Genomic DNA, 16,548 nt, shown 5'->3' with positions numbered 1-16,548 from the left:
AGGGCACATGGTTGTTTCAAAGGGAGAGGCAACAAAAGCCAATGACATAGCGACCAGTTTAAATAAGTCATTAATAAGATACAACATTTGTCTAATACCACCTCGAAGACCCAAATTGACTATGTTGAATCAGATGCACCACTACATACGATTTATTTTAACCAAGTATGATATTGATATGAAACATCAAAAATAGTAACCATACCACGTAGGTTAGATAGATCTTCTTAGTTACGTAGATTATATTATAAAATTTGAACACGGATGTACCTAACCTTATCTTTCTTTAAATACTACAAGCTCCGAGGGAGAGAGTACCTTGGTCGTGACAGCTAAACAAAAAACCAAATAAATTGTGGTTTAGCAAGCTACCTTGAGCAAATGTTCAAAAACCTATCAAATCAATAGTACGCAGTATTAAAGAGGAGAAAGCAAGGTGCAACAAGCAAACCATTCAATTTGAAAATTCAAGTGCTTACTAGCAGCAGAATGAGATCATAATCATGACATATACACAGGAAAAAAACAAATATAATGGCAAGAATAGCAAGATATAGAGAAATAAACAGATGGATCTTTTATTCAATCCAGTTATATACTAGAAAACACATTATTGTCACGCTGATCAATCTAAGAAATGGCTAAGAATTTCAGATAAAAATCTCGAAACAGAGGTCTTACATTGCAGAACGAGGCTGTTTCTTTCCCTGAAAAAACAAAGTGAAGGAGAGAGCAACTAACAAGTCCCTCAATGATACCCAATAACATAAAATGAATGTTTGAAAGAAGGTCAATTACTCCAAGAAAACGGGAGTAACACTTGATTGTGATTTGGCAAACACACAATCACTGAACCTAACGCTACGAATAACACTAATCACTTTTTAAGTAGGAAAGTGAAAGTGAGTCAAGTTTGTAAAAGTGAAACAGAAGCAACAAGAAGCATAACCTTGATTGGACATTTTCCACAATAACATGATTCAATTAATGCTGATTTGATTACAGTTGCATCTGCATTTGCATCTGCAATTGCATACCGATCGATCAAGGTCCTGAAAACCACTTCCAGGCCTCAATCCCTAGTTATTCATCTCATCATAATCATCATACTCTCTCCCAATTATCTAAATAAATTCATCATCTCCTAACAACCTAAATCAGTTTTCCAAACCAGGAAAACCCTAATCCAATTGAATTCCTTAATTCATGGACTTGTCCACTCAAAACTAGCAAAAAGAAAAAACCTAACCCTAAAATTTGACTAAGAAATAAAAATCTTCTGCTTCTCCACAGTGGAGAGTCGAGAGTCCACACACAACAACAAAGGGATAGCCATTAGCCACAGAACAAAACCCACACTCACATAATACATATAATTATATATACGAATTATTCAGAGCAGCACCGAATGGATCAGAGTTCACTCAGCATTCGAATTCAACGAGGCTCGTCGTCTCGCCGGCCGGAGTTCCCGTGGCCGCCGGACAAGGAGGCGAGCAAATTGAGGTGGCCGGGAAGGTAATTCCCGAGCCTGGCGGCGGAAGCCTCTCCCATGGCGGCTTGTTGCTGCTGGTGGTGTTGATGGTGAAACATGGAGGCTGGCGGCGAGACGGAGACGAGCTCAGGCTGAGCGGCGGCGGCGGCGGCGGCGAAGCTCCAGACCTGGGCGAAGTCGGGGCGGGGAGGGAGGGCCCAGAGGGCGGGCGGGGTGGGGGGGGGCGACGAGGGAAACGGCGTCGTCTTTGTCGTCGTCGGAGCGAATGCGTTTGCCGAGGATGAAGGGGGTGGGGGGAGGGAGGAGGGGCTTGTGGTCGGAGACGGAGGAGAAGGTGGCGGGGGTGGTGCCGGTGCCAGTGGCGGCGATGATGGAGGGCTCGGCCTGGCGGAGGAGCCACTCGATGGTCTGGCCGTCGGACTTGTGGCCGAGCTCTCGCGTGAGCTGGAAGACGCGGGCGGCGCAGATGATGGGCATGCGAATGCGGCGGCCGCGGCCGTCGACCTTGCTGTGGCGGTCCTTGGAGGGCGGCTTCTTGAGAGGCGGGGCGGCGTGGTTGGCAGTGGCTCCTCCTCCTTCTGCGCTGGACATTATTGGATTGGACTTTGGAGTGGTTGACGCTGAGAAATTGAGAGTTTAGAAAGAGCGATGGTAATGACTAATGACTAATGATTGAGTGAGAAACAGGAGGTGGTGGAGACTGAAGAAGCCCACATGGGGACTGGGCCCCACACCTCACTCTCCACACGCGCCTTCTTTTTTTTTACTTTATAAATTCAATTTAATTATCCCATTCATTTTTATAAAATAGATCGACTTGATTTAAAAAAAATTATCTATATATATGATATGAAAGTAAATAATCACATCAAATCAGTTTAGTTTTTAGAAATTTTATCCATAAAAAAATCAAACTTATCCAATTTATAAAAAATAATCAATTAACTAATTTATTTTTATAAAATGGATCGAATCAGTTATGTTTGAATTTTTAAAAAATCTTATCCATGAACATCCATAGTTTGTGGGTAAGTGTACCCTTCTAGCATATAACCAAGAAGGGCTCCATACATTTTGGCATTTAGGCAAGGTGTAGTGGAACTTGAATAAAAAATTTGGGGATACCAAATTAATTTTTTATATATAAATTAATTTTTTTATTAATTAAAAATAATAAAATTTCTCATTTTTCTACTCAAAATAAACATGCATAATAATAAAATTTAAGAAAAATATTATCATTCACTAATCATTTCATAAAATAATCATAAAGGGGAAATGAGTTTTTATTTAGTCCACCAAAAAGTCCAATGCAAATTCAAATATGCAACGTAATCCAAAAATCTTTTTTCTTTATTTTTCGCCACTGCCTATATGATTTCATTTGCACATCATAAGGAATGATAAACACAAAGACCATAGCTAAATGAGAAAAGGAGAAAACAAAACTCATAGTGGCAGAGAAACAATAAGAGAAGAAAAATAATAAGTGAAAAATGGTATAGAAAAAATACCAGTGTGAAGGGCGAAGGCATTAGAGAGAAGAGAAGTCCTAGTTGGCTAATTCATAATATTAGGAGGGGAGAGAAACTAGAAAGTCATAGATGTGAGTGAGTGATTAAAAGAGAATTATTGATTCAAGAAAAAAGCTTTTCAGCTTTCGTTTTCAGTTTTGGAGATTTTTTGAGAAATTAACCGCAAAAAAAAATAGATTCAAATTTTTTATTTTATTACAATTAATAATATAATAATATTAAAATATAATATTAAAATATATATTAAATTTTAGAAAAGTTCGGTCCCTTAAAAGATCCGCCCCTGTAGGCAAGGATATCACTTGTACCCTCATTTCTTTTCTCGTAAGTCATGCCCATGTTAATGGGAGGGTGTTGATATTTACCCAACTATAAACCATATCTTGCACAAAATCCAGATTTTAAAGTCCATGATTTAACACCAAAATAAGGTAGTCAAATCCACACAAAATTTCAAGAATCATGGGGCCTATAGACGTTCAACAACTAGGTATAAAACTCCCTCACCCTAGGGTTAAGCAAACGGATAATACCTTTTGAATGCTTTGGACATGGATGATGGCCAGGTCTTTTTTAAGTACATTTTTCATATTGAAACACAAATAAATTAGTGGGTATAAAAAAATAAAAAATAAAAAGAGTTTATTATATAAGTTATAAGATTAATCTTAGGTTATCAGTTTTGGGACACTCCATGAACCATATTCATGGACCAAAAATTATAAGTTATAAGATTCTTAAATTAATTTATGAAAATATGTTATAAAATCTCCATACTAAACAAATTTATTTTGGTCAAACTAACTTTTATAAGTTGGTCAAAAAAACTTATAAGTTCCTCAAATATTTTGTCACATATAATAAGTTATATAATAGTTTTACAAAATTATTTTTTATATTTATTTCCCTCTATCATATTATTTATTATATATCTATTAATAACAAATAAATATAATATATATATATATAAATAAATTGTTGCATGTATATAATTACACTTTTAAATTTCTCTCTTTTTTAATATTTTTTCAAATGGTTCAACTTGTTATGAAAGAATCATTTTCCTTTAATAAATATTTCCCTCTCTTGTATATTACTTTTGTTTTAGGTTTATTGTTGACCAAATTTTCTTTTATTGCTATAGCAATGATTTCCTCATATTTTACCAAGTTTGCTTAAGGTTTTGACTTCAATGATCAATAGTTTGTCATTTATTATTTCATTTGGTTCCTTCTTGCGAAAATGATACTAATATACTTTGTGTCCATTTTTTTCACACACAAAACAGGTTGTCTTATTTTTTTTGGACCTTTATCACATAGGACGTGTTGAGTTGTTTCTTGTCTTTATTTAGTGTACTCTTTGTTCTTGTAATTCTTTAAAATTTCTCCCTAACTAAAATACCAACAAATTCAACAAGATAGCATTAGAAAAATTAAGATGCGAGATTGGTTACCAAGGAAATTACTCAAGAAAAAAAAAAGATATAGATTTTTTTTAAAATATACTTATTCATCAATAACGAAAAATGTCATTGTGTGTGCTTTAATAGCTTTTGCAACAATTTATAATTTGGCTATTACATCATATGGATGTAAAACCCACTTTTTTAAATGGATATAGAAAAGAAGAAATATACATAAAGCAACCATAAGGCTTCATTATACTGAGATAAGAGCACAAGGTATATAAGCTTTAAAATCCTTTGTATGGTTTAAACCAAACACCTAAACAATGGTATGAAAGGTTTAATAACACATGGTGAACTATGAGTGTGTAGTAAACATTTTCATACTTGTGTGTATATAAAAAATGATAGGTTATAATTATGTTATTATATGTTTATATGTTGATAATTTGTTGATTCTTGAAGCTTTTTTGAAAGTGATTGTTCATATTAAAGAGTTTTTAAGTTATAAATTTGAAGTGAAAGAATTAGGAGAAATGGGTATTAAAATGCAAAAAAATGAAAATAGTTTCTCTTTAATAAGTCAAGCTTATTATGTTAAAAAACTATTTAGAAAATTCATCAGTTTTGATGTTGTATATATATACTAGAACATGCACAATATGATCCTAGAATTTATCTTAAGAAAAATGGTGAAACTATTGTTTCTCGATTTGAGTATGCAAAAATAATTAGTAGTATCAAACTTGATAATGCATATGTTATAAGTAAATTAAGTAGATACACTTATTATTCCTTTAATGATCATTAGAATACAGTTTTGTACCTTTTAAATACTTAAAAGGTACTATGGATGAGAGAGTTTACATTTCACTAAAGTTCTAAATAATGATAGGATGTTTTTTTTCACTATAAAAAGGATACAAGCATGAGATATTATACATAAAACATTTCTCTAAACTTTGTCTTTTCTCTATTTTTTTTAGTATTATTTTTTTTGCAAGACTCCAATGTGTTTGGCCTCAAGTGCACAAATTTAAACTTGAGGAAATTAAATTAAAAAGGCAAATAAAATAAGTGAATTTTGTAGGGCATAAGGTGTGGAAATTAAATGGCATAAGGAGTTGCGTGACGCGCCACAGCAGAGGAGGGGAGTCGGAGTGAGAAGGGGAGCCCACTCACTTTCCGTACTTCTTCGTTAGAGAGTGCAACTTTCTTGTTATCTCCAGCTACGTTTCATTATCCACTCTTCTTTTGCCACCTCTGCAACATCTAACATAATCTTTCTTTTTTATCCTTTTTCGCACCTCATTACCACCACATAATTCTTCATTTCAAAACTCACCATGCCCTCATGCACCATGCACTCAACATTCTCCACATGTTTACACTTTATTCACTCTTCTTTCCCAACTTACCCCCCTATTTAACCACTACAACTTTAACCAAATAAATCGAATGAATAAAAAAAATACACGGTTAGAGGAATTGATTCTGAAGGTTTTAGGAAAAAAATTTAGAGTTATTCATTTTTTTAATAATAAATTATAATATGAAAATCAAATTCAATTTTTCTATATCTACCTAATCTCTTATTACTAGACTGAGGTGTATTTTACAACTCATTTTTGGAAATTATAAACTCTTTTAATGATCTTATAAGTTAATTCGATTAAAATAAACTTGTTTAATACGTAAAATTATACAAATTTATTTTAAGAGTTTGTACTTATTCTTATAAGGTGCTTAAAGTAACTTATAACTTATATATATAAACTCTTATTTTTTTTATTTCTATCATTAGCACACTCTTATTTATAAAGATTATTTAATGACATTTTACATTTATTAACTAATCTTATAAAATACTTTCAATTCAATATCCTAGTTTATAATTAAGTTTTTAACATTTTAGCTCTCAACTTATAGCTTATAACCTTTTAGTAAGCTTATAAACTCCCAACTAGCATGAGTTAATTTTACTAAACACAACCTAGTTCTAATAGCTACAAGTGTGTTTTTTCGGTTGATAGAAACTAATTTATTTCATTTCTCATAGTAACATTATTTACTTGTAATATTATATTATGATCAATATTACAATTTTAGCGATTAGTAATAGGTGAATATTTAATGGTAGATCTAAAATTGTAGATTTTATAGAATTGGAGGACTAAAATTATAAATTTAAAGATTGGAATACCAAAATCATGAATTGAATATTATAGAAAGTTTAAAAAATACAATTTAGCCTTAAAAAATAACACTTTTGTGTACTATATATTTATATATTTAAGATTTATAAATATAAATAAATAAGAACTTTCATAATTTATTAAAGGCTAATATAATTTGTCTAAAAAAAACTTGAAAAAAAATATATACATAAAAAATCTAAAGATTAGAAATATAAAAATAAAGAAACATATAAAACGAAAAATAATTAATAAAAATATATATAAAGTAATTAATTAAAAACAATAAAATATCATGTGACAGCTGTAATAAAAGATTTTTCATGTTTTTTATATTGATTAGTTTAAGTAGCAAGGATTTTATTTTATTTTATTTTTTGGTGTGGCAAGTAGTAAGGAGCTTGTTTCCTCTTAAGAGAGTTTTAACCCGTTGGGCCTTAAATAGATCCATTAGACTCAACTCATATTAGTTGAAGCCCAACACAACTTCTAGATGCCAAAGATTTGAGACAGGAAAAAACAAGATCAATTATATATATGTTGTATACTTTCATAATAAGCAAAAACTACATATAGTGGCTACCTGATACCAAGTCCCACTTAATTTTACACAAATTAATTAATGTGAACACTTGGTCAAATTGTGCTAGTTAAATGCCACATGCAGCCACCAAAAGGAAGGAAAATTCTCAAGCTGATATTCAAGAGAGAAGTGTTCAACAGCAGGCAAGACAACTTCAACTACTACCTAATACAGTAATACCTATTTTAATTAATTTAAAACGCGTTTTAGTTAATTAATTGTTTGCCAAATCAAAACCTCACTATTCATCTCTTTCAAAATTAACCTATAAATACATTCCCTTCACCTCAAGCTCTCTCCACCCTCACCTCTTCCTTAATATTCATCAACCCAACGTAAAAACAAGTTCAACTCAACTCTCTTCCTTGTCTTGTCCTTAACTTTCCACTTTCAACCATACACGTACTGTGCTAGCTAGTAATTAAGGTTTAGCAATTATAACAACAATGGATAAAACTCCACGCATGCTTCAAATGGTTTCCACCTTGGTCCTCATTCTAAGTGTTTCATCATTGGCCTCAGCATCTCTAGAAGTGGGTTTCTACAGCTCCACATGTCCATCTGCTGAGACAATAGTGAGAAACACAGTCAACAAAGCCATTTCTGACAACCCAGGCGTAGCTGCTGGTCTCATTAGAATGCATTTCCATGATTGCTTTGTCAGGGTAATTAAGTTCACATTCCCATAATATTTTTTTTATCAATATAAGTTACAACAACATAAACCATGTACATTACATTAATTTTTATATAATTTCGTATATATGTATAGGGTTGTGATGGTTCAGTGTTGCTAGCATCTACATCGGGTAACCCAACAGCTGAGAGAGACAACTTCGTTAACAACCCAAGCCTACGTGGCTTCGAGGTGATTGAGGAAGCGAAGACCGAAGTAGAGGCTGCATGTCCTCAAACGGTGTCGTGTGCAGACATACTGGCCTTCGCGGCACGAGACAGTGTTGTGAAAGTTGGTGGCACAAACTACGAGGTCCCATCGGGACGCAGAGACGGTCGTGTCTCAATCGGCGACGAAGTGCCACAAAATGTGCCGAGACCAACCTTGAGCGCCGACGAACTCGTCACGAATTTCGCACGAAAGGGTTTGTCGGCAGATGAAATGGTGACACTTTCAGGAGCGCATTCAATTGGCGTGTCGCACTGCTCTTCCTTCTCAAACCGCTTGTACTCTTTCAACGACACGTTCCAGCAAGACCCTTCCATGGATGCTTCTTATGCTGCGACGTTGAAAGCCACGTGTCCTGCTCCACCCTCCGCAACGGACCCGACGGTGGCTCTTGACCCTTCCACGCCGATTCGGTTGGACAACAAATACTATGAGGGGTTGATGAACCACCGTGGCTTGTTGACGTCGGATCAAACGTTGTACACCAGCCACTCCACCAAGGAAATGGTTCAAACCAATGCTTACAATGGTGCAACTTGGGCTCAGAAGTTTGCTCAAGCGATGGTGCGCATGGGTTCCATTGAAGTGCTTACTGGCTCAGATGGTGAGATCAGGAAGCATTGCAGCTTTGTTAATTAATTAATTAATTAATTATTAACTCGTTTTAATTGGATTATTTTTGGACAAAAAATCTGGTGATTTGTTGATTCTTTTTCGTTCTTTGAATTTTATATAAGTTGTTCTATTCTGAGCCAACCAATTCTGTTGTATTCCTTCATTCATATGTAATTTTCGGTCCGTACCCGATCCTTTTTTACTTATTGTTCATTTTATAGCTAAAAAATTTTGTGCTTCTTTCCTTTGAATTAAGTTGGATTCCTTCAAAGTTTCTAACTAGTGTCAAATAATTCTTGATTGGTTGCAGATTATCTATTTAAATAGTTGACCTCGTAACATATTGACTCGGTTAAAAGAAGAAAAAATCCTATTAACAGGGCCTTTTCTAGTGGATTTATATTATTCTAACAAAAAAGATCATTTGACACTCCGATCCTTCGGCTATATATATACATTTTCTAAGTAAAAAGAGGTAAATATATATATTAGAAGAAAAGAAAGAGAAAAGATGATGATGCATGTAAGATTCATACTAGGGTGAAAACACGTTTATATCGTAAAAGAAATATAGTGTTATCTTTTTTAATTTGTTTAAAATATATTTTTTTATCAAAACACTCATAATAAATAAAGTGATAGAGAGAAATGGATAAAAATAATAATATTAGATGTATAATTTTTTGTTATGCATGAAGTATTAGTTTTTTTTTTTGGGTATATATTCATAACAAGATACAGTATGCAGGAAATATCCTCTCCATGACCATGAGCACTTAATAGTTTGTCTTTTCAAAATCATAATAAAAAACTCTATCCCATCTTTTATTTGTCTTGGAGGGATAGTACGTCTATCAAAGACTCGTCTTGCTTTGCCCTTTGGTTATCATTTGTGTCTATTCCTAGTAATTTAGAGGATTCTTTTAAGTATTCCAATTCCAAGTAAGAATCGCAATGTAGACAAAACGATCAAGACTCTCCAAATTAGAGACTTCCACTTGAGAGATGGTCTAGATGTAAAGATAAGAGAACCATATATAGGATGTAAGTATTTTAGAGAGTAATTTATATACCACATTATGATATAGATATAGACTAGTAATAGTGGTGAGACTCGCATTGAGAGAATGTAGATGTAGGAATATAGAAAACGCAAAGTGGAAGACCACTTATAATGGAGTAGAAGGAGGTGTTAGTGAGCATGCTATGAAGATGCTGAACTGGTATATTAAGATATTTTATCTTAATTATTAGACATCTTGGGTGAATGTGCCAAAACTATTTAGTTTTAAAATTGCATAATTGATCACAATTCTGTTTGTTTTCCATAGTCTACTTCTAATATAGTTGGATTACTAAGATATGAGTGTTTGGTTTATATATGATGTCATACTCTTATCGGATATGGTTTTCTATAGTACTAAGACACTCATGATCTTATTTTGAACCTATGATTGAAGTTTATTATTGTAAAGTTAATATAAAGTATTAATTTTATCATAAATCTAATAACTTGAGCTATGTTCTCTAAGTGAGAGATTATTAGAACGTTTTATAGTGGACATCATATTCAGTGTTATTATTTTCTTTTAAAATTCAAATTAATTAAATATCATAAATATAAAATTATGTTATTTTATTAATTCCAATTTTGTGATTATTATATTTATTGGGATTATTATTATTATTATTATTATTATTATTATTATTTTTTATTGTTATTGTTATTGTTGTTGTTGAGCATTGTTAATAATATATATATGTTAATGTGGTAGGACTTTGTGTTGGCCCTATATAATGGGTAAGTAAGCCCTTATAATTTAGTAAATTAAGATGTTTCTATTTTTAACCACTCTACAATGTAATTGCTCTATTAAGACTTTACAAAGTAAAAAAAACACAAAGGAATATGAATAATTTCTCTCCATTTCCTCTCGACCATCACAAAAAATGAATGAATCAAATTTCTTGTATTTGTTGGAGATAAAGTGTTCTAAAATTTCATAAAACACAATTTTTTTTTTTTTCAACTTTGAACAGTTTCATCTTCTTTCCCTTTTCTTCATCCTCTTCCTCCTCACATATCTAGGTAAATTACTTTTTTTCTTCTTTAATTTGCTTTCATTTTTTTTCTATATTTTTTTATTATTATTGATTAAATGTTTATAATATAGTGTTTTGAAAGCAAACATAGTAGTGAAAGACAATGTGAAAATGATATTTTGCAAACAAAGATATGCGAGAGAGAATGAGAGGAAAAATGGTGGCGTTGAAATACAAAATGTAGTAGTGGAAAATATCAAGATGAGATAATGGGAGGGAAAGAGCGCAACAACACGTGAAGATATACAAGATGGATAAAGTGCAGTAGTAGAATGCAAAGAAATGTTAGAAAGGGAAAGAATATGGCGGCAAAATGTGTAGAGAGGGAAAGAACATGACAATGAAACAATTGTTAACATAAAAAATAAACTTTTTATGCTAATTATATTTTTTTTCTATATCACCGAGATCTCTGATGAACTTAAATTTGATATGAAAAATCTATTTTACCTGCCATTAAAAGTTTCATGCACATTAGTGTATATTGAGCTTGATTAAACACATGAGTAGGGTTATACATGATAATAAACGATTGAAATGACTTAGGTGGAATACACAAAAAAAAATGGATAAAACCAATTTTATCTTGTGGATATCTAGTATTACATCTATCTATAACATATAATAAAAGGAATTATCCCATTTGGTGTAGATATTTTTTAGATAATTTTACCCTTAAGTTTTTAAATAATAAAAAATAATATTAAAAATTAATCATTCTTGTAAAAATAACACTTGAGTTCAATAAATTTAAATTTAAAGACCGAATGCAATATCAATTGATCTATCAAATTTTGATAATTTTCAAACATTTTTATTAATAAAATATAGAAATAAAATATATTGATCTCATTAGTACTTATAATAAAAGAAATTTCATAATTTGATATCCACTTTAATCTTTAATAATTATATAACCTCTAATAATCCTACAAACTACCATAATAAATTTGTAATTCTTTTTTCGGTTAAAACCCTAATTTGGTTCCTTATAATATTTGTTTGTTTCAATTTAGTTTTTTTTGCTTCAATTTGGTCCCCAATAATTTAAATTATTGCAATGTCGGACTTCCGTCTAAATTATTTAGACGGAGTTAACTGTTGGCCACGTGAATGCCACATGGATGCACACGTGGATGCCAAATTTTTTTAATGCATCTAGAGCCAGAACGAACCGTTCTAAAACCAGAACGGCCAGTTCTGGTTGCACACTTGGTGTGTTAATTTTACACCTGGAACGGGCTGTTCCGGACGCAAAATTAACATATCAAGAGTGAAACCAGAATGGGTCGTTCTGGTTTCAGAACAGACCGTTCTGGTTCCAAAATCTCAAACACAAACTCGATGATTATAGTCAGTGATGGATCTAGAAATTTTAGATTGTGGGGGCATTACTTAATTATATATTTGTAATATTAAAAATTTTACATATAATTTTTAAAAGTATAAATATATATTATAGTTATTTTTTACAAGTTTTTATATCTACAATTACGATTAAGGATGAAAATAAACTAGGTCAGATTATGTTATATTACAATTTAACAGAATTAAACCTAATTTTTATTAAAAATACATGTTATTAATATGATATATTTATCTGTCATAGACATTTTTTAAAATGTTTTGTTAAAACTACAATCTTAAAAACCTACTTAATAATAATTTAACACTAATAAAAACATAAAAATAAATATGTTAAATCTTATAAAAATTAAGTTTAATTTATTTATCATATAAAGATGTTTTTTATATGTGATATAAATTTTTACAATTTTGATTTTTTTATCAACATATACAATAAATAAAAAGCACAAAAGTTTGACAAATATGAGATAAATGAATAATTCTTCGAAATTTATATTTTATACATATGATAATTTAAATATATATATATATATATATTTATTAGAATATAATTTTTATTTTTTAAAATATATTATTTTTTAGATAAAAAAATTATGTATGCGTAAATGGTTTATTTTTGATCTTTGAATCACATTGTGTATTGGTTGGCGTTCTGGAACAGCCCGTTCTGAATCTGGAACGACCCGTTTTGGAAACCAGAACGGCCCGTTCTGATTTCAGAATGACCCGTTCTAGTTCTAGATACATGAAAAAATTAAGTATCCACGTATGCATCCACGTGGCACCCACGTGGCCAATAGTTAACTCGTCCGACATTGCAATAATTTAAATTATTGGAGACCAAATTAAAACAAAAAATTAAAGTGAGACTAAATTGAAACAAACAAATATTATAAGGGACTAAATTAGAATTTTAACCTTTTTTTTATTAAAAGAAGTACGTAGTAGCTTTTTTTTTTCCCACCAGTGTATAATAACCACTACAGATCAAATATTTACAATATTGAAATGATCTGTCTAATATCAATTAGAGCTGTCAAAATGGGTAACCCGGCCCGGCCCGGCCCGGCCCACCACGGGTTGATCATTTGGTGAGCTAACCCAACCCGGCTCATTTATTAGTGAGCTAAAAAATTTTGGACCCGGCCCGGCCCACCACGGGTTGGTGGGTTAAACGGGTTGGCTCACCAAATTTAAAAAAAAATGTAATATGCCGGGGTGGTGCGCTGCGCGGTAGTGCAAGACTGTGAGTGTCCCAGGGTGATGCGTGGCACAAGCAGTCGTGCCAGGACAGCGATGGTGGGTGGCCCCCAAACGATGTGCACGGTGCGAGGTGGCCCGGGGTGGTGACGTGCGCGGTGGCTTGCGGTGGGCGCGATGGTGCGCGCGATGGCTCGCGGTGTGCGCGGTGGCTCACGATGCACGCAGTGGCTCACAACGCACGCGATGGTGCTTGATAGTTGTGGTGCGACGCGTCGTAGTTGTGGTTCGGTGGCAACTGTGGTGCGGTGTGGTGTGAGAGGGTGGCTGGAGCTGGCTGCGTTGCGGCAGTGACTGGTGCGGCGTTGATATTGTTCTGAAGTTGAAAGTTAAGGTTTAGGGTTTTGAAATTGAAACCCTATTTCTTGTTGGGCTGCACCTACATTTGGCCCAATAGTTGCTTCTCTTTTTTTTTTTTAATTACCTACATTTTGGCCCAATAATTGCTTCTTTTTTTTTTAATTACGGGTTGGTGAGTCAGCCCGGCTCACCACGGGTTCAACCCGGGTGAGCCGGGTTGTTAGTGAGCCGGGTTCAAAATTGGTCCGCACTAAAATTTTCAATTTTTTTTTAGCCCAACCCGGCTCGAACCCGTGGTGGACCGGGTTGGCTCACCGGGTTGAGCCCATTTTGACAGCTCTAATATCAACACGTACATACAGTATTTTGATTTGAAGTATTAATTGCAAGTAAAATGCAAATGGAATGTTATATATAGTAATCAACATTCAAATTAAAGAAACTAGCAGTTAACCTGTAATGGATGAAACATATATAATTCAATATTTTTTCTTAAAGCAAAAATGAGGTTTATTACTTACACAATATAATGCGTACGTTCTAGAGCGGTGTTGTGAGTTTTCGGACTGTGAGTGACCATGTTTAAAAAAAAAACCAAAGAATACAATCCAAGGAATTGATACACCATATTCAGCCAACAAACACTAGCTTTATTAGATATAGCCAAGAATCATCCAAATATACAATTCAAATGGAAGGGGAAAATTATTATTAAGGAAACAAATATAAAAAGAAAAGGCGAGGCACATATGCAACAGCTATGGAGGGATATACACTTGAAATGGGCATCCTCATGCACGTGCAGGTATGGATGTAGAAAGTGTCATAGACAAAAACAGAAGAACAATTTCCAGGTAATTTTAATTTTCCCCTTAAACAATGAAAGGAAAAAAGAGAAGTGAACACATTAGGTATAGTAACAAAAATCAATGTTGAATTTTTCTGTCGCAAGCAGCTGCTAATTAATTAACAAAGCTGCAATGTGTCCTGATCTCACCATCGGAGCCAGTGAGCACTTCAATGGAACCCATGCGCACCATTGCTAGGGCAAACTTCTGAGCCCAAGTTGCACCATTGTACGCATTGTTTTGAACCATTACCTTGGTGGAGTGGCTGGTGTACAACGTTTGATCCGATGTCAACAAGCCACGGTGGTTCATCAACCCCTCATAGTATTTGTTGTCCAGCCGAATCGGCGTGGAAGGGTCAAGAGCCACTATTGGGTCCGACGTGGGGGGTGGTGCAGGACACGTGGCTTTCAACGTTGCAGCATATGAAGCATCCATGGAAGGGTCTTGTTGGAACGTGTGGTTGAAGGAGTACAAGCGGTTTGAGAAGGAAGAGCAACGCGACACACCAATTGAATGCGCTCCTGAAAGCGTCACCATTTCATCTGCTGACAAACCCTTTTTGGAGAAATTACTAACGAGTTCATCGGCACTGGAGCGTGGTCCAGGAAGATGCTGTATCACTTCGTCACCGATTGAGACACGACCGTCTCTGCGTCCTGATGGGACTTCGTAGTTTGTGCCACCAACTTTCACCACACTGTCTCGTGCTGCGAAGGCCAATATGTCTGCACACGACACCGTTTGAGGACATGCAGCTTCTATTTGGGTCTTGGCATCCTCAATCACCTCGAAGCCGCGTAGGCTTGGGTTGTTGACGAAGTGGTCTCTCTCAGCTATTGGGTTTCCTGGCGTGGATGCTAGTAGCACTGAACCATCACAACCCTGAGAGGGAGGACAGACCAATTTTAGAATCACAAAATTTAAATATTTTTAATCAACTTGCACAAGAAAATGGCCTTGAACCACTAGAGTCTAGTGAGAAGTTTGGAATAGTATGCAATGAATTTTAAGTTTGAGATCTAGTTTATCAATGTAACTTCAATAGATAAAAAGAGAGAAGAAAATGGACTTGTTCTCACTAATACAACAAAATCGAATTTTAAAGTAAAAATTTTCTTTTTCTAATAACATTTATTAGAAATCTTTTTTTTTGTGTTGTTTCAACTTTTTTTTTTATCTAATAACAATTACTAGAATAGGTTGACATCTTTTTAAAAAATTGAGTTTAACATCTACCTTAACATTACAAAATTCATTGATTTATAAAATGAGAATTAATTATCTTTTATTTATATTTATATATATAATTCAAAATTAGAAAATTAAAATGTTTTAATTTACATGTATATTAAGAAAATGAGTGGTTTTAATTAATCTTATAAAATCGATTAGCAAAATGAAAATTATCTTTTTTTTATAAGTCTAACAACATATGATAAAATAAGTCAATATAATTTTAAAATAAAAAATTTGAAATCTAACTTAATTAATATTACTAACTTTTAAAAAAAGAATTGTCCCTAATTTATATGTACAGATTTGATCTTATCATTAATAGAATTGGGATTTCAAATATATATATGTATGAAGAGGTGAACTTAATTACCCTGACAAAGCAATCATGGAAATGCATTCTAATGAGACCAGCAGCTACGCCTGGGTTATCAGAAACTGCTTTGTTCACTGTGTTTCTCACTATTGTCTCAGCAGATGGACATGTGGAGCTATAGAAACCCACTTTCAGAGATGCTGAGGCCAATGCTGACATACATAGAATTAGAACCAGGCGTGAAACCATTTGAAGCATGCATGGAGGTGGAGTGTTATCCATTGGTGTTATAACTGCTATATGATGAAGCAGAACTGAATGAAAGTTGTAAGGGCAAGAGAAGGAAGAGAGTTGTGTTGTATATGTACTTATATATATACGT

General features: G+C 33.4%; 2 protein-coding genes and 1 pseudogene across 2 annotated transcripts; 1 reads left to right on the top strand and 2 right to left on the bottom strand.

Annotated features, from left to right (window-relative positions):
* Positions 1–961: 961 nt before the first annotated feature.
* Positions 962–2,181, bottom strand: LOC109818628 (transcription factor TCP7 pseudogene; annotated as a pseudogene).
* Positions 2,182–7,269: 5,088 nt separating this feature from the next.
* Positions 7,270–9,296, top strand: LOC109818626 (peroxidase 5). Its single transcript, XM_020384158.3, has 2 exons — positions 7,270–7,881; positions 7,989–9,296. Exons 1-2 carry the CDS (start codon positions 7,663–7,665, stop codon positions 8,757–8,759), a joined length of 990 nt encoding a protein of 329 aa, XP_020239747.1. The 5' UTR covers positions 7,270–7,662; the 3' UTR covers positions 8,760–9,296.
* Positions 9,297–12,885: 3,589 nt separating this feature from the next.
* Positions 12,886–16,548, bottom strand: LOC109818625 (peroxidase 5). The gene is made up of 2 exons (XM_083066110.1): positions 16,224–16,548; positions 12,886–15,499 (listed from the first exon to the last, which is right to left on the bottom strand). Exons 1-2 carry the CDS (start codon positions 16,446–16,448, stop codon positions 14,729–14,731), a joined length of 996 nt encoding a protein of 331 aa, XP_082922236.1. The 5' UTR covers positions 16,449–16,548; the 3' UTR covers positions 12,886–14,728.

The sequence above is a fragment of the Cajanus cajan genome, chromosome 11, assembly GCF_000230855.2.
Source record: "Cajanus cajan strain Asha chromosome 11, NIPB_CcT2T_4, whole genome shotgun sequence".
NCBI classification, from domain to species: Eukaryota; Viridiplantae; Streptophyta; class Magnoliopsida; order Fabales; family Fabaceae; genus Cajanus; species Cajanus cajan.
The sequence above is the reverse complement of the archived record's forward strand: the minus strand, read 5'-3'. Positions and strand labels throughout refer to the sequence as shown.